At 43.3% G+C, this 24,616-nt stretch overlaps 1 protein-coding gene across 2 annotated transcripts in view; it reads left to right on the top strand.

Annotated features, from left to right (window-relative positions):
• SHROOM3 (shroom family member 3) overlaps nt 1-23,006 on the top strand; it is a gene marked incomplete at both ends in the record, with an annotated part of 356,251 nt that extends 333,245 nt beyond the window's left edge. For both annotated transcript variants that reach the window (XM_080697707.1, XM_080697708.1), the window contains 5 exons: nt 1,159-2,046; nt 3,226-3,717; nt 6,238-6,388; nt 19,384-19,656; nt 22,638-23,006. In XM_080697707.1, the coding sequence (XP_080553833.1) occupies nt 1,159-2,046; nt 3,226-3,717; nt 6,238-6,388; nt 19,384-19,656; nt 22,638-23,006 (2,173 nt within the window). The remainder of the gene's footprint in view (nt 1-1,158; nt 2,047-3,225; nt 3,718-6,237; nt 6,389-19,383; nt 19,657-22,637) is intronic.
• Between the last annotated feature and the right edge of the window lie 1,610 nt (nt 23,007-24,616).

Genomic DNA, 24,616 nt, shown 5'->3' with positions numbered 1-24,616 from the left:
CTCAACCACCTGCATCTATAACGAAGAAAAAATAAAGGCTCTAGAAGAGCTAAATTGGTTCTTTGTGGTCTTCTCCTTCCATATGCTGTGTTGTCCTTGTCTGGCACTGCTTGGTTGTGGCAGACTCTGTACCATTGCTCTGATGTGGGACCAAGTCGCAGTTCCCTCGGAGGAGTCAGATGTGTGAAATGGAAAGCGCCATCTGCTCTCCGTGTCCCTTGCAGAGCCAGCCAGGGAACTATGGATCCGGGAATTTACAGATGATGGGTTTGTGCAGGCTTACCCTCACATTAACATCACAGGCAGGCTATGCTGCAGGCTTTGTTTACTTTGTCTTGTTTTCTTCTCATACACAATAACATATGTATTGGGAAGTGGGTTTTTCATAGTGCTTACAGAACTGTTAAAATCGCCATACACTGGATTTCCTAATGATTGTCAACCACCTTTCTAGAGGTAACTGCTTATTAACTCCTCAAGTAGATTCTTCCCCTCCTCTTTATTATTTATTTATTTATTTATTTATTTATTTATTTATTTATTTTGTGGTACTAGGGGTGGAACTCAGGGCTTTCTACCTCCGGGCTATACTCCTAGACCTATTTTTTTTTCTTAATTGGAAACAGAGTCCCACTAAGTAGCTGAGGCTGGCTTCGAAACTGTGTGATCCTCCTATCTCAGCCTCCCAAGCATGGGGATTACAAGCGTGCGCCACCACGCCCAGGTCCCTCTTTTTTATTTTTATCCTAGGAAATGAAAACACTAGGAGACTCAGTTATAAATAAAACCTTCATGTAGAGCAGCCCATGTCAGTATTCGCTGCTGGAAGGGATGGGAAAGCACCTTCTTTCCGTAGCACCTAGAGCTGTTTCTCAAAGTAGTCCTAAAAGGAGCTGAAGAAATGTCTGTGTTTCTTTTTGTGTCCTGCACCCTACCCTCAAAGCCATCTCATATGTAATGTGTGCAGAGGGGAGATAGGGTGAATAAAAAATGCCTGGCTGGTACTTTAACTTGGTTTTGTCTATGAGCAGCTCTGAAAGATACTATGCAGCTTCCCTGGCTCTCTTCCCATTAAATGCTTTTCTTGTCTAAATAATGAATTGTGGGCTGTTTCCCCCTTTCTTCAGAGCTGTAACCCTCATATCTACCCTGTTCCAGGTCACTCAGTTATTCAGAAAGAAGTCGAGAAGAGATACCATCGATCGTCCACCATCCTACCCCTCACTGGGGCGACTCGGGCTGCAAAGCATCTCGTGTTTCCTTGGTTCCTAGTGAATGTCCCGGAGCCGAGGACCACCTGAGGCCAGCCAGCAGGATGGCGTGCTCCAGGCTGCTGCCAGAGGGAGTGCAAGGGCCTCCCACAGACAGCAGGGCCGCACCCCTGACCCCGCTCAGCTCCCCTCTGCTGTCACCTGTTCCCACTAGCTGCTGCCCACCGCAGGCCACTGACCAGCAGAATGCACGGGACAGTCAGGCGGGGCGGCAAGCTCTTCTGCCCTACACCCCTGCAGCCACCAACAGAAGCAATGGTCACACCCCGCCCCAGCCTCCCAGTCCAAGAAGCTGTGAGTTCAACAGCCCAGAGAATGGGATAGAAGAGGGGACATGGAAGAGGGTCTCTCTGCCTCGGCGGCCATCGCCTCCTTGGATTAAATGGGCCCACACAGTCAGAGAGGACGGCCTTCCCGAGGAGGCCTCGGCGCCTGAGTCTGCAAACCTGAAGCACTACAAAAAACAGCCGAGCCTTCCAAGTTCATGCAGCACTTCTGACCCAGACACTCCAGGGAGGATCTCTCTGCGAATATCCGAGTCCGTCCTGCAGGCCTCCCCACCACCTCGGGAAGATTATGACGACGAAGTGTTTGTGAAGGACTTGCACCCCAAGGCCGCTTCCAGCCCTGTATTTGAAGCTCTTTCTCCACCCCCACCTCCTGCACTGAGCCAGGAAACCCCGGTGAACAGCTCTAAGGACTTCCCTCCACCTCCTCCTCAAGCTGTGTATGAAGTGGCGCTGCACAGCGAGGCCCCTGAGGGGCTGGGCAGCAGGTGAGTGAGCAGGCTCTGGCCAGGGTGAGCGATTAGCTCAAGAGGGAGGGCGCTTCCCTCACCAACAGGAGCTGTTCATGTCCAGGCTCCCCGCTCCTGCTGTCGGCCAGGGCTGCCCCGAATGGAGATAAACATACACACTCAGTTCATGCGCTGACAGAACCACTCCATTTGCTTGCTTTAGGTGGTAGTTATGCTGTTGTTTACAGGGCAGCAAGGAGTGAGGATAGTGAACATGAAAGCCAAAGCCCAAGAGGCACCTTTCACTTCCATGAATGTGATGGGTTCAAATAAACACTGACCCTCTTCCCTGGCTGAGTTCAGACTCAGACAAAAGAAGAGATAGAGAAGACAACAAAAACACTTTTAGGACTGATAGAGCAGATATTGAAGAATATGGCTTCTACCCAGATGGAAGAGGGTCTCCTGATACTGAACCCCCAAATTAAACAGATTTACCCACCTAAGCCACAAGCTGTGCTAGCTGCATGCACCCCGTCCCCACACACACATATATACACACAGCTGGAGATAGGAGAGTCTGGGCTGAATAGTCAGTGTCTCTTTCCAGAGATACTCCTTGCCCATAGAAAGGAATAAAGAATAAAGGTCAGTGATATTTAGGGAAACCACTTTTAGGAAACCAGAAGAATAGGGAAGAATTATTTCCCAGTACCTAGACTCTAGGGCAAATGATTGCTCACAACACCAAAAAAAAGGGGGGGAGCCTTTGAGGTAATGACCTCTGCAGGCCCCAGGAGTAACTTTCCACCACTGCCTTTCTTTCCCCTCCCTTTCAGAAAGCTCTGTAGTGTAATAGCAATGTTCACTAAAACTGAATTCCTACTCTATCCATCTTCCTCAGGAATGACAGCCTTCCTGATACTGAACCCCCAAATTAAACAGATTTACCTACCTAAGTCACAAGCTGTGCTAGATGCATGCATACCCCCCCACCCACACACAGAGCCAGAGATAGGATCTCAGGAGAATACCCTTGAGAACCCCATGGTTTTTTGGGGGTCATCTCAGAAATGTCACTCATCACCCCATTCCTGATGTGGGAAGCTACAGCTTCAGTGCAGAAAGCTTCTCCCTCTCTCATTCTTCATGCCTCCCCAATCTTCGTTCTTCTACTGACTGTCCTCTTACCACTCTTTTTTATTTTTGTATCCCTAGCTCCAGCAAAACGTCCAAAGTGACAACTGCAAGGGAGAGACATGCGCCTGATGCAGTCCATCTGATAGGTGGTCAGGTACCAGCTCCCAGACCCCAAACTTCTCTCAGAGGTTCAGAGGCCAATGAGTCCAACTCACCATCTGTCCTGAGTGGTCAGCCCCAACTTGCTGGGTCTCTTGGCAAGCAACCACCTCCCAGCTGGTCACAAAGCCACACCCATGAGCCCGTCGGTGTAACTCAGGGTTTAGAGAAAAATGTCAGTTCTGATCCTCAAAAGACCTCAGAAGATATCAGAACAGAGGCTCTGGCCAAGGAAATTGTCCACCAAGACAAATCGCTGGCAGACATCCTGGATCCCGACTCCAGAATGAAGACAACCATGGACCTGATGGAAGGGCTATTTCCTCGAGATGTCAACTTGCTGAAGGAAAACGGCACAAAGAGGAAAACCACGCAGAGAACTGTCAGCTGCCCAGGACATGACGGCAAGAGGTGAGTCCCAGCCAATGTCTCCAAACAGACTTAAGAATTGAACTTTCCCCAGCCCCCGAGGGGTGATAAGCCTAGGGATGCTTACTGAGGTTTTCCTGTTTCCATAGATCCCTGACCCAAGAGGGACATTCCATCTCAGCAGTGACCCTGAGGAGTAGGATGTGAGATAGATGCCCGACAAGAAAAAGAGTAGCAGTAGTTACAATAATAATCAGGGCCATTGATACCTATTGTTCATATTGTGTGTCAAGCATGATCTCATTTAATCTTCACAAGAACTTTGAGGGAGCTGCCAATATTACTTCTGATTTACAAGGGAAGAAATAAGAGCCCAGAGGAATTAAGGCCCTCAACCATGAGAGTGATGTCCCTGGACTTGAACTCAGTTTGTGACTCTCCTGCTCCCTTGGCGATGGCACAGAAGCCCTAACTCAGCAAGTGTGCAGTTGCCCATTCTCGGTGTCGCCCTTGCAAAGAGGCCTTGGGGACAAGGAGAAGTGTGGGCCTCCCTGAGGCTGAGGTTGATTGTGGTCTTTATAAAAGGATGAGAGCCTGGAGAAATTTATTTACTACACTGAACGTTCCCCTTTGAGGTGTTAAGGCGAGTGTTTGCTCAGATCCTGAAAATCAAGAAAGACCCAAGTGGGGCATGCTCCCCTGGATTTGCTCAGCCTCTTAACCTCTGTTTCTGAAACTTCCTGAGTTGGGAGTTGCTGGTCCATTAATGCATGACCATATGTCTGGACACAGTGAGAGAACTGCAAGCAGTCTGAATTTCTCTTAGGATATACCAGTATTTTCTTGCATGTTTGACTTTCTTAAAGGAAAAGTATGGGAAAGATCTAGAGTGGTTTTCATTTTCTTTTTTAATTTTCAACAAAAACTTTGTGGATTGACAGACTCCGCTGTTAGCAGCTTCCAGACTAAATAAAAACAGAGACCATTTAATTGAAATGTGAGCTTGCATTTTAGAAATTTCCAGCTGAGCTTAACTTATTTACCAATAGGATTACCATGTTTTTGTTTGTTTGTTTGTTTGTTTGTTTGTTTTAGGAGAGAGAAAAAGGAAAGAGCTTTGTAGTATTTACGAGCTATCTTTATGTTACCAAAGGCTGCCCAGAATCAAGGCCTTGTGGTCACTTGTCCATACCTTCTTTTTCAGATTTGGGGAACAAAGACTAATTGAGGAACAGAGACTAATTTACTTATCCAGGGCTGTGTGTCTGGCAAGCATTCCTGAGTGTGTGCAGTGTGCAAGGCAATCCACTAGGCACCTTTGGACCCCAAGGCTGCATTTTTGGGTATGCCAGATGGCTCACCACGAGTGGTTACAGTATAGTCATTCTTCTGACTACTCATCCTAAAAAGACAAAACTAAATTAGAAATGCATCTTTAGAAAAGCATTACCATCAAGAACATGTTCTCTCAGATTATTTAGAAGCAAAATGGTCCTATAGCATTTGCACACTGAGCTCTTTCTGGGGATGTCAAAGGATGGCGTGCGCCACCTTCTGGTGAAAGTAAGCATCATCCTGTTGTGTGTGCCAGCGTGGGCAAGTAGCCACGGTGAGGTTTAGTTCCTTGGATGCCAGAGAGGCCAGTGTGTAATGCAACGGAGATGCTCAGAAACAACTTTTTAAAATGTTATCAGAAGATTTTTCTTATATTTTCTAGTCAACTGGAGTAAATGTAAATATGTTGCCTAGAAGGATAGTCATCAAGCAAAAAACCAGTAAAGATGATTTTTGTTTGTGTGTGTATGTGTTCCTTTATCCCATAGTAAAATGATGGGCTAGCTGTTAAATAATACCACAAAATGACATAGTTAAAATTCCTCTCTAAGAGACGGTAACTTACTCCCAGAGTCATTGACTCAGTGAGTAGGATCTGAACTTTAATCTGCAAGGCAATTGATGACAGTGAAACAGGAAACACCAGAGGCTGTTTCTCAGTTTCTGGTTTCTTCCACAAGCTTCAGATTCCCAATGAGTTGATTTTACATTTTATGTTATTTCATTGAGGACCACAAGCTCTACATTTCCCGATCTCATTATGACTGACTTCAGAGAAAAATCTCTAAATGTATCCAAACAACAATATAAGAGGCAGCAGAAAGATGATGGGGAACCAAGGAAGAGTAGGAAACATTTAACCTAAAACATGGGATTCATGCGGCAGCTTGGATGTACTTCCCCGTAATTGATTCATGGCTCCACATTGCCCAAATTGTCAGCATCTATCTTGTGTTTATCATAAAAGGAGAAACAAAGAGGTTAAATGGCTTGTCAGAGTGCCCCAGCAGGGTCACAGTCCTGCCTCCCTCTCCCTCCCCAAACTGCCTTTGGTGGTTTTCCATCCCAGATTTGTCTGGCTTCATGAGCCCTACCTATCCTAATTTCTGGGAAAGAAATTAAATAGAACTTTCTATGCATTTCTGAACAGGCAGACATTGTGATGAAATGAAGCTCCTAGTATGTGCTATGTGCGGCTGTACTCTGTGTTCTTTATTTATGGTCCAGGAATGAAGACAAGGACACAGTGGGCATGTTGGCCAGCTGCTCTGCCTACTACAGTGTGTCTGCTGCCAAGGCTGAGCTTCTGAACAAAATCAAAGAGATGCCAACACAGGTGACCGAGGAAGAGGAACAGGTGGATGTCAATGAGAAAAAGGTAAAGAATGGAGCCACCCTTCTCCCTTCCCTACAAAGACAGTCAAAGCCCTTATAACTAGAGGGGAAGGGACCTGTTACATCACCAAACCTTGCAAAAACCATTAGATTTTGGATGTACATGACACTTTAATTTTCTCACAGCTTTTCTGAAGGTAGGCATGGAATGTAAGCCACTTTCATTTTTACAAACGAAAAAAGTAATGCTTGTAGGGATTAGTTAGTTCTGAGAAAGTTTCATAAGTAGACTGAAACCAAGTCCTCCTAGTCAGCACAGGGACCCCTACATGTTCTCAACAGCTGATCAACCACAGGTCTATGTTATTTTCGTTTCATATTTTATGGTCAAAAGGAAAACTAGCTATCTGTGGTGGCTCACACTTGTAATCCCACTACTTGGGAGGCTGATATCGGAAGATCACAAGTTCATGGCCGGCCTCAGCTACTTTGTGAAGCCTTCTGCAACTTAGACCCTGTTTCCAAATAAAGAATAAAATATAGGGCTGGGGGTTTAACTTGGAGGTAGACTGTCCCTGGGTTCAATCTCTAGTGCCACAGGAGGAAAAAAATCCCCAGTGCCATGCCAAAAACAAGGAAAACTTAGCCTGATGTGGTGGCACACACTTGTAATTCCAGCATTTGGGAGGCTGAGACAGGAGGATTGCAGTTTAAGGACAGCCTCAGCTACTTAGCAAGGCCCTTTGCCACTCAGTGAGACCCTGTTTCAAAATAAAGGCTAAAAAAATAGGGCTGGGTGTAGCTTGGAAGTAGAATGCCCCTGGGTTCCATCCCCAGTACCACCAAAAAAAAAAAAAAAAAAAAAAAAAAAAAAAAAAAGAAGAAGAAAAGAAAGAAAAAGGAAAACTAGAAAATCTAAAATGTTTGTTCAGGGAAAGAAAGGCCAATTGTCAAGACACTTCTGAGGAAAAGTAACATTAACCTTTATATATTCCCAGCTCTCTTTGTAATACCTCAGTGAAGAGCTTGAAAGCCAGGACTGGAATTTAGCTTTTACATTTGGTACTCCTACAGAAATTTTAAATGTCAGACATTTTTAAAACAACCGTGCTGCAGCTGCTGTCTTCCCCCCTGCAGTGGAGATCCAAGCCAGGCTGTCTGCAGTGGAGAAAGGTCTTGCCATTCCACTTTCCCTGTTGCCCCAGGGGCTGTCCTTCACCGCGCTCACTGCTCTCTCTAAATCTCGGGCGTGCATGCTTAAAGCTTGCTTTCAGTTCAGTGTGGAATCTAAGTCATTTTCAGAAGTACTGATCCCAAAGGAAAATTTCTTATGTAATTCTATTTCATTTATTCTCCAATATGTGCCCAAAACCCTCTTGCCTATCTGTTGAAATGAAACCACAGGATATAGACCCCAGGAACAGGTAGAACATGGGGCAGGAGGGATTTGAGAAGCACCTCAGTCGGTGAATTTGTCTCCCTCTCATCCCTGCAGTGCTGTGGGCTCAAGGCCAGCATGCTCCCTCTCAGCCAAGATTTTCCCATCTCAATATCTGCTTCATTGCATGCCTCCTGGTATATCCCTCTCAGCACTTTTTTTTTTTTTTGGTGGTACTGGGGTTCTTGGAAGCCCTTCTACCTCCAGGCTACACTCCCAGACCTATTTCTATATTTTTGAAACAGGGTCTCTTACGCCAGCACAGCTGGCTTCGAACCTGTGCGATCCTCCTGTCTCTGCCTCCCAAGTGCGGGGATTACAAATGTGCGCCACCACACCCAGCCTCAGCACTTTTTATATGTACCTGCTTACTAAGCATCTTAACATGGAAGACACCAGATGCATCAACACTGTGTGTCTATATGGCATCGCCTGAAACACCTCCCTAGTAAACACAGGATATGACTGTCATGCATCTTACAGCTTAAACAGCATGTTAATCTACATTGTGTGTGTGCCCCGTGATTGGATACAAGACCACTTTGTTCTTGGTCTGCATTTATCCCAAAGAAGGAATGATGTGAACAGCATTACATGCACCAGGTTGCCATGACATCCTTAAGTGGATATTGTTGTACAGAGGAACTCTTATTTTCTGCATGTAGACCTGCCGGCGTTACTTAGTAGTGTGGCTTATTACTCCTTGCTTTTTATCCCCATCTCAATTTTATGTTTTAACTGATTGTTTATCACTTTATTATCACCCTCTTATTCTGAATATTATATAACAAAAATATTTTTAGACTGAGAATATGAAACAATACAGGATTAATTTGCCATCAAAGGAAAGATTAACATTTGCTATGTTTCAGGTGTGGGCTCTTTCTTGACATAGTGCTGCGCTGTTCCTCATGTGTACAAAACTCCACTGACACCTGTGTTGGTACATTTCACACTGAAGTAGTCAGAATTAGAGAACCTGAGTGCTGGCATCACACTACAGATAGAGAGTAAAGTCAGAATTGACCCTCAGTCTGTTTGACCCCAAAGTCTGCTAAAAATTGTTCCCAAACCAGCTGCCTCTAAATCTCATGGCTCTGGGAATGAGCTACAGCAGAGGTTGCCTGGGTATAATTAACAAGAGCCAGAGTTTGAACTTAAAACCAATAAAATTAGGACAACCATGTCAATGATCTTAAGCCTGGAGTCTCAAGTCATTTGGAGTGCCTTTATATGGAATACAGGCCTCAGAAGACAAAAGCTCACTCTCAGTGCCGAGGGCTCCAGGGAAAGGCAGCCTCCCAAACGGACTCATTCCAGCCTCACGCTAGCATGTGCTCAGTGCATGTTTGCCAAATGACATTATAAAGGGTGGAACCAAATTGGGTTTTACCATTTAACTAAAGAAAAACTATTGAGAGCGCACTGTGGAAAGGGCTTGGGTGAGAACCAGGTGAAATAGTTGGAGTTTGATGAAGTTAAGCAAATAGCTTAAGCTGACTTTTTCAGACCCTTAGTTTTCTTTACAAACTAGAAGTCATGATGATTCCTCGCATGATGATCATGGGGAAAGCTAACTAACATAGATTAACATGCTGTTTAAGCTGTAAGGTGCAAGGCAACATCCTCTGCCTGCTTAGGGGGCGTTTAAGGTAACGCCATATAAGTCCACAATGTTGATGCATCTGATACCAGTACCGTGTTGCTAACAAGGCTGCACAGCCCTGTCTTCCCAGAATAACCACATATGAAGAAAACAATTCACAATTCTCTCTTGTCCCTGGGAAATGTTGCCCACAGAACCAGGGGGAGAGAAACTTGCCCTTTGGGCTTACATGGCCCTTTAGGGAGGGAGATGAGAAGAGGATACCTGGTTAAAGAGGCCTCGGCAAGCTCCAGGGTTCTTTTGGTTTCTTCTTCCTTCCATTCTTTTTTTTTTTTTTTTTTTTTTTTTTTTGGTGGCACTGGGGGTGGAACACAGAGGCTTTCTACCTCTGGGCTATTCTCTCAGACCTATTTTATATTTTATTAGAAACAGGGTCTCACTAAGTTGCTGAGCGCCTCACTAAGGAGCTGAAGCCAGCCTCAGCTCCTTAGTGAGGCGCTCAGCAACTTAGTGGACTTCCAGAAACCCCAGTACCAAAAAAAAAAAAAATTTTAAATGGCCAAATTTAGAAAAATATAAAAGGAAGGCCACAGTGTTGTGGCACACATCTATAATCCCAGTACTTGTGAGACTGATACAGGAGAATCACAGGTTTGTGGACAGCTCAGCAACTTAGTTAGACCCTGTTTCAAAGTAAAAAATAAAATAGGGCTTTTTGCTTTTCAGCACTCAGAGTGTAACTCAGAGGTAGAATGTCCGGGTTCCTTTCCCAGTACCACACACACATACACACACACAAAGGCCACAAATGGTAAAAGACGAGGCTGAGAGGATCCACAGGGGTTAGAAAGTCATGGAGATTGTATAGGGCTTTGTGCCAAATGCTGGGTTCAGATTTTATCTTGTGTCAGTGAAGAACTCTTAGATATTTTGTGTTTGTTTTAATAGAATTTCCACTAGTGTCATTTAACATCTGATTTAGAAACAAAAAAGTGACCTTTAGATAATAATGTTATCAATATATTCAGCATAAAGTTGAAAATGCAGTTTTCTTCCTGATATACAATACAACAAGGTCTTTTAATAGTGCTTAAAAAACAATGCTTGGGCCAGCATGGTAGCACACACCTAAAATCCCAGTGTTAAGGCAGGAGGATTCTAAGTTGAGGCCCCTGAGGTAGAAAAGGCTATATAGACCTAGTCCTCATTTTGACTAGCAGAAGTCTGGGCAACTTAGCAAGACCCTATCTCAAAGTTTAAAAGGATTTTTTTTTTTTTTAAGGCTGAGGATGTAGCTCAGCGGTAAAGCACCCCTGAGTTTGGTCTACAGTATCTAAAATAAATATTTTGGCAATATTTATTTCCCAAGATTGTTCCCAGGTAAAGAGTAGCTTTCCATCATGCAAAGTAATAGTTTGCTACCTAGTATTTAAGGTTATTAATAACCTAAGATGCTAAGATGTACTTCTAGGCATGAAACTAAGAGTCAATAAGACTAGAATTGTTTTATAAATAAATGTTTTTTTAAATTGACACTATGAGCCAGACATGGTAGCGCACACCTATAACTTGGTTGCGAGGCTGAGACTGGAAGAACACAGGTTCAAGTCCAACCTCAGAAATGTGGTGAGACCCTTAGTAACTTAGTGAGACTCTGTTTCAAAAGAAAAAAGAAAAAAGAAAAAAGAAAAAAAAAAAAAGGGCTGGGATTATAGCTCAGAGCTACAATGCCCTGAGTTCAATCTTCAGTAACACACACAAAAAAAATTTTGACACTAGGATTTTAAATCCCTTCTACTGAACCGGACATGGTGGCGCACACTTGTAATCCCAGCATTTGGGAGGCTGAGACAGGAGGATCGCGGTTTGCAGACAGCCTCAGCTACTTAGGCCCTTCGCAACTCAGTGAGACCTGGTTTCAAAATAAAGAATAAAAAATGGGGCAGGTGGTGTAGCTTGGAGGTCAAATGCCCCTGGGTTCCATCCCCAGACCCGCAAAATAAATAAATAAATAAATAAATAAATAAATAAATAAATAAATCCCTTCTACTCATATTTTCCATTTGTACATCATAGATGATAAAATAATATTCCAAGTAAGTACAAATATTAAAATATGAAATACTTTCATGGTTGAGCTATAGGCATCATAAAAATTGAATTTAATAATTGAGAGCTTTCAGTGCTTTGGCTAAACCTGTCACATGTCTAAAGGAAAATTCTACTTAAATTCCACATTTCCCTATTCTAAAAACCAAAAAGCTTTGGCCAAAGGGCAAAAGGAGTCTGTTGTTTCTTGGGATTGCCTTTCCCTGGAGATCAGAAATGACTCCTCTGGCTGTTCTGTCGCTCTCATTCCTGAAGTTCCACGGTCCCCACTGCTCTGAGTTCCTTTCAGCCTGACAAAAATTCCTTCAGCCTTTCTGTCAGATCTTTTGGTGGCAGATTCTTCATCTAAGAATGCCTTCCTTGTGTTGACACTCCTAAGGATGTTTTCGTTTGTGGTTGGCTGTTCCTTCTGCTTTCAGCACTTAAAAAATGTTCCTTGTCTCCTTGCTTTGTACTGGGAAATGCACATTTAAATGTTTGCTCCTCCTGCACATAATGGTCATCTTCTTTGATTTGTAGCAGTTTGATTATGAGTATGAGCCTGGTTTTATTTTTTTGTTTTGTTTTGGTTTTTTTAGTTAATTCTGTTTGGGATGTACTGAGCTTCTTGATTCAGTAAATTTAAATTTTTCATCAAAATTTGGGATATTTTCAGCCATCATATCTTTAAATATCCCTATGCATTAATTAATCCCTTTTCCTCTCAAGAGTCCAGTGACACACATTAGTTTTTTTCATATTGCCCAACAAATCTCTGAAGCTCTGTTCATTTTTTTTTCTTTCGGTTCTTCAGATTGTCGATGATTTGACCTCAAGTTCACTAACTTTCCTATCTTCATTCTGCCAGTATTCTTTATTTTTATTTCCATTTATTCACTTACTCATTTATTTATTTTGGTGCTAGAGACTGAACCCCAGGGCCTTCTGCATCCAAGCTATGCCCTGCTTTAAAAAAAAAAAAATTTTTTTTTTTTTTTTTTGGTGGTACTAGGGGTAGAACTCAGAGGCTTTCTACCTCCAGGCTATACTCCCAGACCTATTTTATATTTTATTTGGAAACAGGGTCTCACTAAGTAAGTAGCCAAGGCTGGCTTCGAACCTGTGCAATCCTCCTGTCTCAGTCTCCCAAGCACAAGGATTACAAGCGTGCATCACCACACCCGGCTTTTTAAAAATTTTTTTGAAACAGGGTTTTTGTTTTGTTTTGTTTTGTTTTTTTCAGTACTGGGGATTGAACCCAGGGGCATTCTACCTCCTCCGATCTACACCCCCAGCCGTTTTTCTTTCTTTCTTTCTTTTTTTCTTGCAGGTCTGGGAATGGAACCCAGGGGCATTTAACCTCCAAGCTACACCCCTGCCCAATTTTTTTTTATTCTTTGTTTTGAAACTGGATCTTACTGAGTTGCAGAGAGCCTCACTAAGTAGCTGAAGCTGGCTGTTAATCTGCGATTCTCCTGTCTCAGCCTCCCAAGTACTGGGATTACAAGCTTACACCATCATGCCAGTTTGAAAAAGGGTCTTGCTAAGTTGCTGAGGTTGGTGATCCTCCTGTCTCAGTCCCCCAAATACTAAGATTACAAGTTTGTGCCACCACACCTGGCTACTTTTCTATATTTCAGATATTATTACATTTTTAATAGTTTCTCTTTCTTTGCTGAGAACTTCTTTCCATTCATTTTTGGAGTGTTTGCTTTGCTTTTTTTCTTTTTTTCTTTTTTTTTCTTTTTCTTTTTTCTTTTTTTTTTTTTTTTTTTTTTTTTTTGGTGGTATTGAGGATGGAACCCAGGGGCTTTCTACCTCTGGGCTACACTCCCAGACCTATTTTTATATTTTATTAGAAACAGAGTCTCACTGAGTTGCAAAGGGCCTCACTAAGTATCTTGAGGCTGGCTTCGAACCTGTGCAATCCTCATGTCTCAGCCTCCCAAGTACTGGGATTACAAGTGTACGCCACCACACCCGGCTCATGTTTGCTGTTTTAAAGACTGACAATTCTAATTACAGGATGATCTCAGGGTTAACATTTGTTGATTGCCCTTTTCCCCTAAAAATGGTCACATTTTCCTATTTTTTTTTGTCTATTTAATAATTGTGTATTGTATTCTGAACATTTCCAATATGATATGGGACTAGGTCCTGTTAAAACTCTAGAGATGGTTGGTTTGTGGCCTGTGTCACTGCTGTGCAGTACAGCTTGGTGAGTAGAGCAACTTTGAGGGCAGAGCAGGGAAAAGAAAAGCAGAGGGGAGAGGACAGAATCTCCCACCCTCCAGCTCACAGAAGCTGCTTTTCTTGTCCTCAGGCTATAAAGACAAAGTTTCCTCAAAGTTGTTGCTGTGGCACCCACCCTCTGTGCAGGTGTGTACCAGGGCTGTCCTCAGGTCAGAGCTAAAACAAAGGGAAATAGGCACTCCCCCGGCAGGTTGTTCCTTGGGTGCCTACCCTCTCCAATCCACTGCTAGAGCAAACTTTTTGGAGTTCTTTTCAGCATCCAGGGATTCTAACTATAACACTCATAGAGAAGCTGTCACTGGCTAATGCCATTTTTTTCACACCAGAATCTGCCCTCTCAGGGTTCAGCAAGAAACAGAGACAGGGCAGATTCGCTTTTTTTTTTTTTTTTTGCAGTACTGGAATGGAACCAAGGGGCTTTCTACCCCCCAGGCTACACTCTCAGGCCTATTTTATGTATTTTTTAATTTTTTATTTGGAAACAGTGTCTCACTAAGTTGCTGAGAGCCTCAGTAAGTAGCTGAGGCTGGCCTCGAATCTGTGCGATCCTTCTGTCTCAGCTTCCCAAACGCGGGGATTACAAGCGTGCGCCACCACGCCTGGCTAGATTCACATTTTTTAAAAGTCACTCTGGTGGCTGTGTATGGAGTAAGACTGAGAATGTGCTTGAGAATATTTAAAATAACAACCAAACCCCAACTATCTTTCCACTTTGATCAAATCATACCATAGAGGATGGAGGCTTGGCCCATTGCTGTCCTTGTTACAGAGACTACTGCCCTGATGCTCCTGGGTGGAATTCAGCCACAGACAGCCATAAGTTGCCCAAGCAGAGTAAAGACTGCTGTACCTGGTCCTCCTTTGTACTAGCAGCAGCGTAAGCTCCACTCTGGTCCTAAGTCCTAGCTCCGTGGTGTTGAATTACTCCAGTCAGAAATGAAGACAGTCAGCAGAAGGAAGCAGAGCTGTTGAGAAGCCGGGCATTCCCCTCAGGGTGTCTACCCAAGAGTGCTGTGTAATCTTGAGAGTGTAGCCTAATCTTATGAAGCACAAAAGCAACTCCAATGTGAATGACACTTTTTTTCCCCCAAAGTTCTTACACAAGCATTGTTTCATTTGAGTCTCACAATGTTCCTGTGATTAATTAAAAGTCAACCCTGGAGCCAGACAATCTGGGCATAAGCCTGGCTCTGCCACTTACTAGCTGTAAGGGCTTGGCCAACTTCAGTCACCTCTTCTGCCTCAGTTTGTTCTTCAGCGAAATGGAGATAATAAAGTATCTATTTCATCAGGTTGTCATAATTAGTAACTGAATAGTAAAAGACTTAACTAGTGCCTGGCTAAGAGAAAAAGCTCAACAATAAAACATTGGTATTATTTTGGGGCAGGCACTATTCTCTTGGATATGTATGTCCTCTGTGGATAATAGACACCCGTGGTGAAGTTTAGGTCAGAACCTGGTCTCTGACTCATAGTCCCTGTGAGAAAAGGGAAAGGGCCCAGCAGGATGCTTCTGGTCCCAGATGGGGAAGTAGGAGGAAGAGTCTGTTAAACTATATTTAGAGAAAGAACCCTTATAAATAGCATCTCACATGGGCTGAGTTAACAGTTTATGCCAGATGAGAAGCTAAGTGGATAAATGTCAATGATTTTACGAATTAAGTAGCTCCTGGGAGGCTAGTGCTTTATACACACACACACACACACACACACACACACACACACACACCCCCCTATACCTGTCTTCTTCTCCCTCCCCTAGTTAATTCTGCTGGTAGAAGTGAGTAGGTTTTTTTGTTTTTTAAGAGATCTGCCTGACAAAAATGAGTATAATTTGGCCAGCTTTCCTTTTTTTGCCCGCTTCATTTTAAATCTAAATTTACACCTCTTCATGCATTTGCTGCATACCCAGCAGATATTCAGCAATGGACAAGGGGTGACCGAGGCGACCGTGCAGTAAGACTTGCACAGTTGTGTGACGAGCTGTGAGAGGCCACACTGCAGGCCTGCAAGTCACTTCAGGGATCAGAGCACCACAGGATGCATTGGCTCTCCCCAGAGAAGCCTCCCGAACCACTCCTAGACACTTGGCCCTCCCCTCTTCTCCCTTAGACCAAGAAGCCTACGGTACATGTCAGGCTTCTGTGGTAGATATATTTATGGGTCTGCCTGGCATTGGTGTTTTTGAAAAACAAAACCAGGTCTGGAAGGGAAAGACCTAGAAGGTTAGACTCTTGAGCCTGACCCCAGATTGCCAGTGACTGTGTCAGATCCTTTAAGCCCACCCTCGCCTATCAAACCATGGGCCCTAAGCCAGCCGTGGCAGCGCACGTGTGTAATCCCAGCACTTGGGAGTCTGAGACAGGAAGATTGCAGTTCACGGCCAGCCTCAGCTACTTAGTGAGCCCTCTACAACTCAGTGAGACCCTGTTTCAAAACAAAGAATAAAAAATAGGGCTGGGGGTGTAGCTCAGAGGTAGAATGTCCCTGCGTTCCACCCCCAGTACTGCAAAAACAAACAAACAAACAAAAAAACCATGGGTACTTCAGGACTGTGGACCTCCTCAGGAGCCAGTAGGTCAGTCAAGGTCAGCAGGAACTCAGAGAATGAGTTCTCCCCTCTTCTCACCGCTCACTCCTCCGTGTGTGTGTGTGTGTGTGTGTGTGTGTGTGTGTGTGTGTGTGTGTGTGTTGGTGCTGGGGTTTGAACTCGGGCCTTGCATATGCTAGGCCAGCACACTACCTAGCCCCACCACTTCTGCATATGAGGGTAAACTACTGATCCTTGCTGGCTTCTGTTCATGTGCAAATTACTATCAATCACACTTGTTCCCGAAAACACTGGTCTCTGAGAGCCACAATGAGGATTTTTTCTTTTTTTGCTTTTTTTGGGGGGTACTGGGGATGGAACCCAGGGGCATTCTACCTCCAAGATACATCCCCAGCCCTATTTTTTATTCTTTATTTTGAAATAGGGTCTCACTGCGTTGCAAAGGTCCTCACTAAGTAGCTGAGGCTGGCTTTGAACCTGCACGATCCTCCTGTCTCAGCTTCCCAAATGCTGGGATTATAAGTGTGTGCCACCACATCTGGCTTCACAATGAGAATTTTTAAAAGACATTAATTAAATTATTAAGAGCACTTTGAATTCCTTCCAGGAATAATGATGTACAGTAAGTTTGGAAAGAAGTCATATCTAAAGGAATAATGAGAACCAGGAGGCCATTTCCTCCACAATTCAAGCTTTTCAAAAGCATTTTCTAGAAATTTTGCTTTTCAAGATGTGAGGTTGAAACAGATGCCAAAGATTTAAATGAGCAGAAGGCCTTTTTTTTTTTTTTTTTTGAGAGTCGGGTGTAAATGTTTTCCTAAGTTAACTAACTCTTTGTATAGCCCAGCTTTCTATAAGAAAGTATCATCTAGTATTATTTAGAGCACCAAGCCCAGGAGCTATATACCCCACAAGGTTAAAGACTCAGTAGCTGTCAGCCTCTCTCATTATCTGTCTGGAAAATAGGAGGAATGGCATCTGACTTGCCCTAAGCCTGCCCAGCAGGAATGGAGGAAGACATCGCAGCATGTGGCATTTCTTTCCCTACCGCTTTCATTCCACAATTCTTGCTCTTCTCTTCCTATAAATTTATCACGATGAAAGTTCATCACATTCTGCCAGGCATTCCATGGTGGTACATACCCTGCCATCTTGGAGGCAGAAACCACTGCTGCCAGCCAGAAATGCGTTTTTAGAAAACAGTGGAGTTTTCTGGGAGGAGACAAGGAAAATTAAACAATTATCATAAGACACTCTTCCAACTGCATTTTTCTGGGCTCAGAGTTTTCAAACTGATGCGTAAAATGCTTATACACTGTACATTTTTTCCACTACCAAAATTGTCCTTTGCATTGGTTTTATCTTAGCTTAAACAGCTTATAGAAAGCCAAAGATTATAAACCCAAGATGAGACGGTGCAGCAGGTGTGAATTTTTTTAGCCACCCATGACCTTTGGGATTAGGCAGGTTTAGAGGCCAACAGGATGTCACCATTCAAGCCAGAACTTGGACATTTCAAGAACACTGTGACCCTCACTAACAAGAACCTCTGAGGGTCCAGTTCTAAGTTGGGCAGATCATAGAGAAGTATTTTCCTACATCACTAACTGTAATTCTAATGAACCCTTCTCTGGTTTCACATTGAAGAGATAGTACAAAATATTGTCAGGACTCTTCAATTCTGGGAGACAAAAATATGATAAAATTTTCCCATGGTTGTTTTCCTCTCAATTTTTAAAAATGCGGGTATAGCCGGGCATGGTGGCGCACGCTTGTCATCCCAGCATTTGGGAGGCTGAGACCGGAGGATTGCAGTTTGTGGCCAGGCTCAGCTACTTAGTGAGGCCCTCTGCAACTCAGTGAGACCCTGTTTCAAAATAAAGACTAAAAAATAGGGCAGGGGGTGTAGCTCAGAGGTTGAATGCCCCTGAGTTCCATCTCCAGACCCGCAAAATAAAATAAAATGCAGGTATATTCCAACATAGAGGCTATGGCCTTGATTTTTAACCAGGTTTCTAATTAGAGCCATACAACTTGGCCTTAAAGTATGTGTGGGTTTTAAGCTGAATCTTTTTTAGTGATAAACAAGTCAATCTTATCCAGAAAAGATTATGTCCTTTTCCATCTGGCTGCCTTGGGCTAAGAGAAAGATGAAAAGCTATTTACAAAACCACAGAGTATAATTTCTCTTGTAGCAAAGAAGAAGCAGACATTTAATGTAAATGAAATCACACTAGAAACCACTAAGACATTTACTTCATTCCTTCAGTTAAATATGCTTTCTACTTATGTAGCCCTGTTTCATAAGTGCATAAATTTGTAATTAAGGTGTCGAGTTACACAGCTTTGGTAAGTGGAGACAGTGAGGTGAAGTTGAAAGAACAAGCAGCAGCCTTTCCTCTAAAGGTCCCTGGTCAGTATTTGTGACAGCTGTACAAGGGTGGCCCCAAAGGGAGGCTGCCTGCGTTCCAGGCAGCCCTGCTGGCTGGCGCACGTGTCTTGGGCAGGGACTTCACCTCACTCAGGCCTCATCTCCTCACTCGCTGTATGTGGACAGAGTGTCTGCAAGATGGTTGGGAAGACTGACTGAGATCATCAGTATATTTCTCCAGCACTGGCATGTAGTCATAGCTCCATACATGGTAGCTATGATTAATACTCAGCTCAGCCTCAGACCCTGGGCAAGTCCCTTCAGTTCACTGACTCTTGGCTTATCTATTTGTAAAACAAGAATAATATTTACTCTACCTTCCTACTTACCCAGGGTATTGTTGTATCAAATAAGAACATGTCTTGAAAGCACTTTTAACTGTGAGTAGTTAACAGACCAGTTGGGACGGCAGAGTTATGCACAGCATGACACAAATGAAAAACATTACAAGGTGGTGGGCAGTCAGGTGTTGGCCGGAGAGGATGGAATAGGTTCGGAGGAGAGCAAGTGTAGACCTTGAGGAAAAGGAAAGAAAATTACAGCTGATGGGAGGGGTCTTTCCAGTGTAGGGGACCCTTGAAGACAAGGCCAGATGTGGCTGGGAGATGTGGATCCCCCTTACACTGGTGGCTGCTGGCTGATCTTTGCTGTGTGTTGCGTTGTTTTTGCAGGCCGAGCTCATCGAAAGCCTCACCCACAAGCTCAAGACGCTCCAGGAAGCAAAGGGGAGTCTGCTCATGGACATCCAGCTTAATAACGCTCTGGGAGAAGAGGTGGAGGCTTTGATCAGTGAACTCTGCAAGCCCAACGAGTTTGACAAGTACAAGATGTTCATTGGGGATCTGGACAAGGTGGTCAACCTGCTGCTCTCTCTCTCGGGGCGCCTGGCCCGTGTGGAGAATGTCCTTAGCGGCCTTGGTGAAGACGCTAGTGATGAAGAAAGGGTATGTGGCCTAGCAAGCTTTCCCTCTGAGCCCACATATGCAACAGAGGTGCCATTAGTCATGATCCCTGCTCCTCAGGAGACAGAATCACTCTAGAGATGGGAGAGAAGAGAAGACCAAGATAGAGAGAAGGGGGTGGCATCTTCCAGGCTGAGATGTAGCACTAACTCTTAAATAGAACACTAAGGAAGTAAAAACAGGGCGCTGGGGTTTCTTCCCTCCTAACCCTCATTCTCCCTTTCTTACTCAAACAAGATAAAAGTATGATGATAAATATTGGCAGTTTAATAAGAGAAAGGAGCAGGTCTGTTGGCACATACCTATAATCCCAGCTACTTGGGAGGCTACAACAGGAGGATTCCAAGTTTGAGGCCAGCCTGGGCAACTTGGCATGACCCTTTCTCAAAGATAAACAGGGCTATAGGTGTAACTTAGTCTTACACTGCTTGCTTTGCATGTGTGAGGCCCTGGGCCCGATCCCCAGTACCCAAAAAAGAAAAAAACTAAGAGACCCAGTAAATGCCAAATTCAGGATAAAAGTTACCAGTCAGATGAGGGAAGAGTGTAAGATTTTAATTGAATCTCTAATTTCAAAAAATTTTTAATCTGAAACAAATGTAAAAATGATCATATTAGGATTTGTTACCATTAATGATCTGTGTACACAAAGATGGGCATCTCTACACATTCATTTTTCTTATACTTTTATTGGTACGTTGTAGTCTCACATAATGCAGCTCATAGTACAGTGACAGACGTGCACACAGCCCTGGGTGGGCTTTTCCCCACCTCCCTCCCCACCCCTCCCCCATATAAGGTATTGAGATTGGTTCTCTGCAAATTTCTGGTGTTAGAATTTTGTCATAGTTGTTTTAAAGATAAGTTAAAAAAGCCAGGCGCGGTGGCGCACGCTTGTAATCCCCACGCTTGGGAGGTGGAGACAGGAGGATTGCGTAGGTTCGAAGCCAGCCACGCTGGCTTAAGAAACCCTGTTTCCAAATAAAAAAGTATTTAAAAAAAATAGGTCTGGGAGTGTAGCCTGGAAGTAGAAGGGTTTCCAGGAACCCCAGTACCACCAAAAAAAAAAAAAGATAAAAATTCTTGGATTTAACATATCTCTCTCCAGTAAATTAAAAGACACCTTTATTCAAATTCAGTGTCTTGGGGTTGTTTTAGGTTCTAATTAGGGGGGAAAAGCATAATATTTGTGAGACAAACTTTTTTATGTTCTTTTTCCCAGGCATTATGATGTAAGATCTGATAGTCTAATTTAGGGAGATTTAGGCCAAAGACACATGAACTTTTAGAATCCTAAATAAGCCAATTAGTATTGAGGGTTATTTAAGTGATTTTATTTCTTGATTAGTTTTCATTTTAATTTTTGGAACTACTTTGGCCTGAAAATGAAAAGGCTAAAAGATTAAATGTTTTAAAAAAACATATGTTAGTGTGTTGGATAAAAAGCCACATTAAAAGCCAGGTGCGGTGGCACACACCTGTAATCCTAGTACTTGACTGAGACAGAAGGATTGACAGCCTCATAATGAGACTCTCATCAACCTAGGGAGACTATTTCCAAATAAGTAAAATTGGGTTGAGGGTATAGCTCGAATGCCCCTCCCTGGGTTCAATCCCCAGCACCAAATAATGATAATAATCAAAATCATAATAATAGTAATAATGATGGACTCAGGGTATCTTGATGATTGTCTTTTTAAGTCTAGGCCCCAAAAGTCATGTCATTATCCTATCATTTTAATGTAACCTCTTTCTACTTGAAGCTACTAAATTACTGTACTGGGGAGAAAGCCATATAACATATATAGTATTAAAGGTAATAAGCTGATTTAAAAACTTTTTTTTACTGGTGTACTGTAGTCTCATCATAGTGTGGGTCATGTTGGCAGTGGCATATAGTCACACAGTACTTGGTGCCCGCTTCCCCTCCCCCCCAATACTGAGTGTCCAGGTTAACAATGTTATATTCACATGTATACACATATTTGAATGTAGCTTTTCCACTAATCAACCTCAGCCTTCTTCCTCTCCTGCCCCTCCTTTCTAGCTTTGCTGAGGTTTTCCCTCCATTATCTCGAGTCCCTAATATCCCTAATACTCCCTAGCTAGAGCATATTAGAGAAAACATATGTCCCTTCTCTTTCTGTGCTTGGCTGATCTCACTTAACATAATGTTCTCCAGGTCTTTCCATCTTCTTGCAAGTGACATAATTTCTTCTTTATTGCTGAGTAGAATTCCATTGTGTGTATTTCCCATATTTTACAATCCATTCATCTGTTGATGGACACCTCAGTTGGTTCCATATTTTGGCTATTGCGAATGGTGCTGCTATGAAGATGAGTATGCATATATTAACTGTAGTTCTCTGATTTCAACCCCTTTGGAAAGATACCCAGGAGTGGTATAGCCGGATCATATGGTGGATCCATTCCCTGTTTTCTAAGGAATCTTCACACTGATCTCCATAGCGGCTGAACTAGTTTGCACTCCCACCAACAGTGTAAAAGAGTTCCTCTTTCCCCACATCCTCACCAGCATTTGTTGTTATTTGACTTCTTTATGCTTGCCACTCTGATTGGGGTTAGATGCAATCTCAATGTACTTTTGATTTGCATCTCCCTGCATATCCCAATCTTTTAATGTAAACCCTTTCTACTTGAAGTTACTAAATTACTGCACTGGGGAGAGGGCTATATAACATACAGTATAAGGGTAATAAGCTGATTTTTAAAATGTCAGTCTCCAGTCCCAGTGTGGTAGTACATGCCTATAAGCCCATTATTTTGGAGGCCAAGACAGGAGGGTTCCAAGTTCAAAGCCAGCCTCAGCGATTTAGTGAGACCCTGTTTCCAAATAAAAACTGAAATAGGGATGGGGCTGCAGCTCAGAGGTCTAATGCCCCTGGGTTCAGCCCCCCACCCCCACCCCATCACTTACTGACCTGTCTGTTTTGCCCTGACAGAGTTCTCTGAATGAGAAGAGGAAGATGCTGGCCGGGCAGCACGAGGATGCCCGGGAGCTCAAGGAGAACCTGGATCGGAGGGAGCGGGTGGTGCTGGACATCCTTTCCAATTACCTCTCAGCAGAGCAACTGCTGGATTACCAGCATTACGTGAAAATGAAGTCAACACTCCTCATCGAGCAGCGGGAGCTGGACGACAAGATCAAACTGGGCCAGGAGCAGGTCAAGTGTCTGCTAGAGAGTCTCCCCTCGGACTTCACTCCCAGAGCCGGGGCCCTGGCTCTGCCCCCCAGCCTCAGGAGCGAGGCCCCTCCTCCTGGGGGATGTACTTTTGTTGGCAATTTTCCACCAGTAACCTCTCCACTTTAACCTTTTCTAAAATACCCCGCCAAAAGATCACCACTTGTCTTGACATTATTTAATCTTAAAAATGCTTCACTACAAACCACCATTTAAACTGTGTGGGTTACTGGGGCTTTTCTGGGTAAAAGGAAGACAATTCTATCCAAGAAGCCTGTTTTTTTTCTGACTGCCCTTCACAATTGATCCTCTGAGAGCTCAAATGCTGCTGGAAACTTCCCCTGTTCTATTATTACTTTGTAGTAGAAAGAAAGTTAATGAAACTGAGGACCCATTGGAGGGTGTTTGATCACTTAGATTTTAGCAGGCTGAGGCAGGGTAAATGAGCGTGTCACCCTCAGGAATGGATCCACTGTGGCCTTCCTTGCTGGTGTGCAGTGTATCCTGACCACTGGGTACAAGCACCATTAACGAAGGGTTTGCAACATAAAGCCTTAAAAAGACACACTGTTGAGAAGGAGATTGTAAAACCTTGAACATTGTTGTTATTTATATTTTTAAAAATGAAAAAGATCATTATGTTTGTGTGCTAACCACTTATTTGATTCTACTTTGTGGTGGATGTAGACATTTATGTCTGAGCTTTGTATTTTGTGAAAACCTTAATGAAGAATTCCAAAGATAGTCACACTGAGTGTGGAGACTGTTTTTTTCTTATACTCTTGATTTTACAAATATAAATAGACATTCTACACTTGCCTTAAATTGAGTATGGGGGAATCCCAGTTTCCACTGCTGCCAGGCCTCCCTGTGTTTCTCCATTATTAAACAAGAACATATATACCTTCTCCAGGAAGAAGGTTTTATGGAACATAATTATCACAGCATTTCCTATGTCTTCATTATCACTGTGGTGTGTGTGTTGGGGGGCAAACTAAATTGTGTTAATAAGGACAACAACTCTCAAACCTATAAGAGGAGGAAGTCTAGAATCCAAGCCTGTTCTGAATTCATACTGTTATGGCATATAGCATTTGGGCTAAATGCAGCCTATTTAGTGATTTAGTGAGGTACATAATCAGACTGTTTTAATGATGTGTGTGTGTGTGTGTGTGTGTGAGAGAGAGAGAGAGAGAGAGAGAGAGAGAGAGAGAGAGAGAGAGAGAGTGTGTGTGTGTGTGTGTGTGTGTGTGTGTGTGTGTGTGTGTGTGTGTGATGCTGGAGATTAAACCTAGCATTCCACCTCTGAGCTACATCCCCAGCCCCTTTTTAAATTTTATTTTGAGATAGTTTCATTAAGATATTCAGGTTGGCCTCAAATGTATGATCCTCCTGCTTCAGCCTCCCAAGTTGTTGCTGAAATTATATATATGGTTTTTTTTTTGTTTTTTTTTTTTTGGTAGTACTAGGGGTGGAACCCAGGGGCTTTCTACCTCCGGGCTATACTCCCAGACCTATTTTATACTTTATTTGGAAACAGGGTCTCACTAAGTTGCTGAGAGCCTCACTAAGTAGCTGAAGCTGGCTTCGAACCTGTCTGATCCTCCTGTCTCAGCCTCCCAAACGTGCGCCACCACGCCCGGCTTATACATATGTTAATGCTTTTGTTTTAAATTGGTTTTCCTAAAATGTCAAACCTATCAGTTATACTTTTATTAAAAATTTCCTCCTCAACCTTT

Source organism: Muscardinus avellanarius (assembly GCF_963383645.1).
Source record: "Muscardinus avellanarius genome assembly, chromosome: 6".
Taxonomy (NCBI): domain Eukaryota; kingdom Metazoa; phylum Chordata; class Mammalia; order Rodentia; family Gliridae; genus Muscardinus; species Muscardinus avellanarius.
This window is presented reverse-complemented; position numbering and strand designations above follow the sequence as displayed.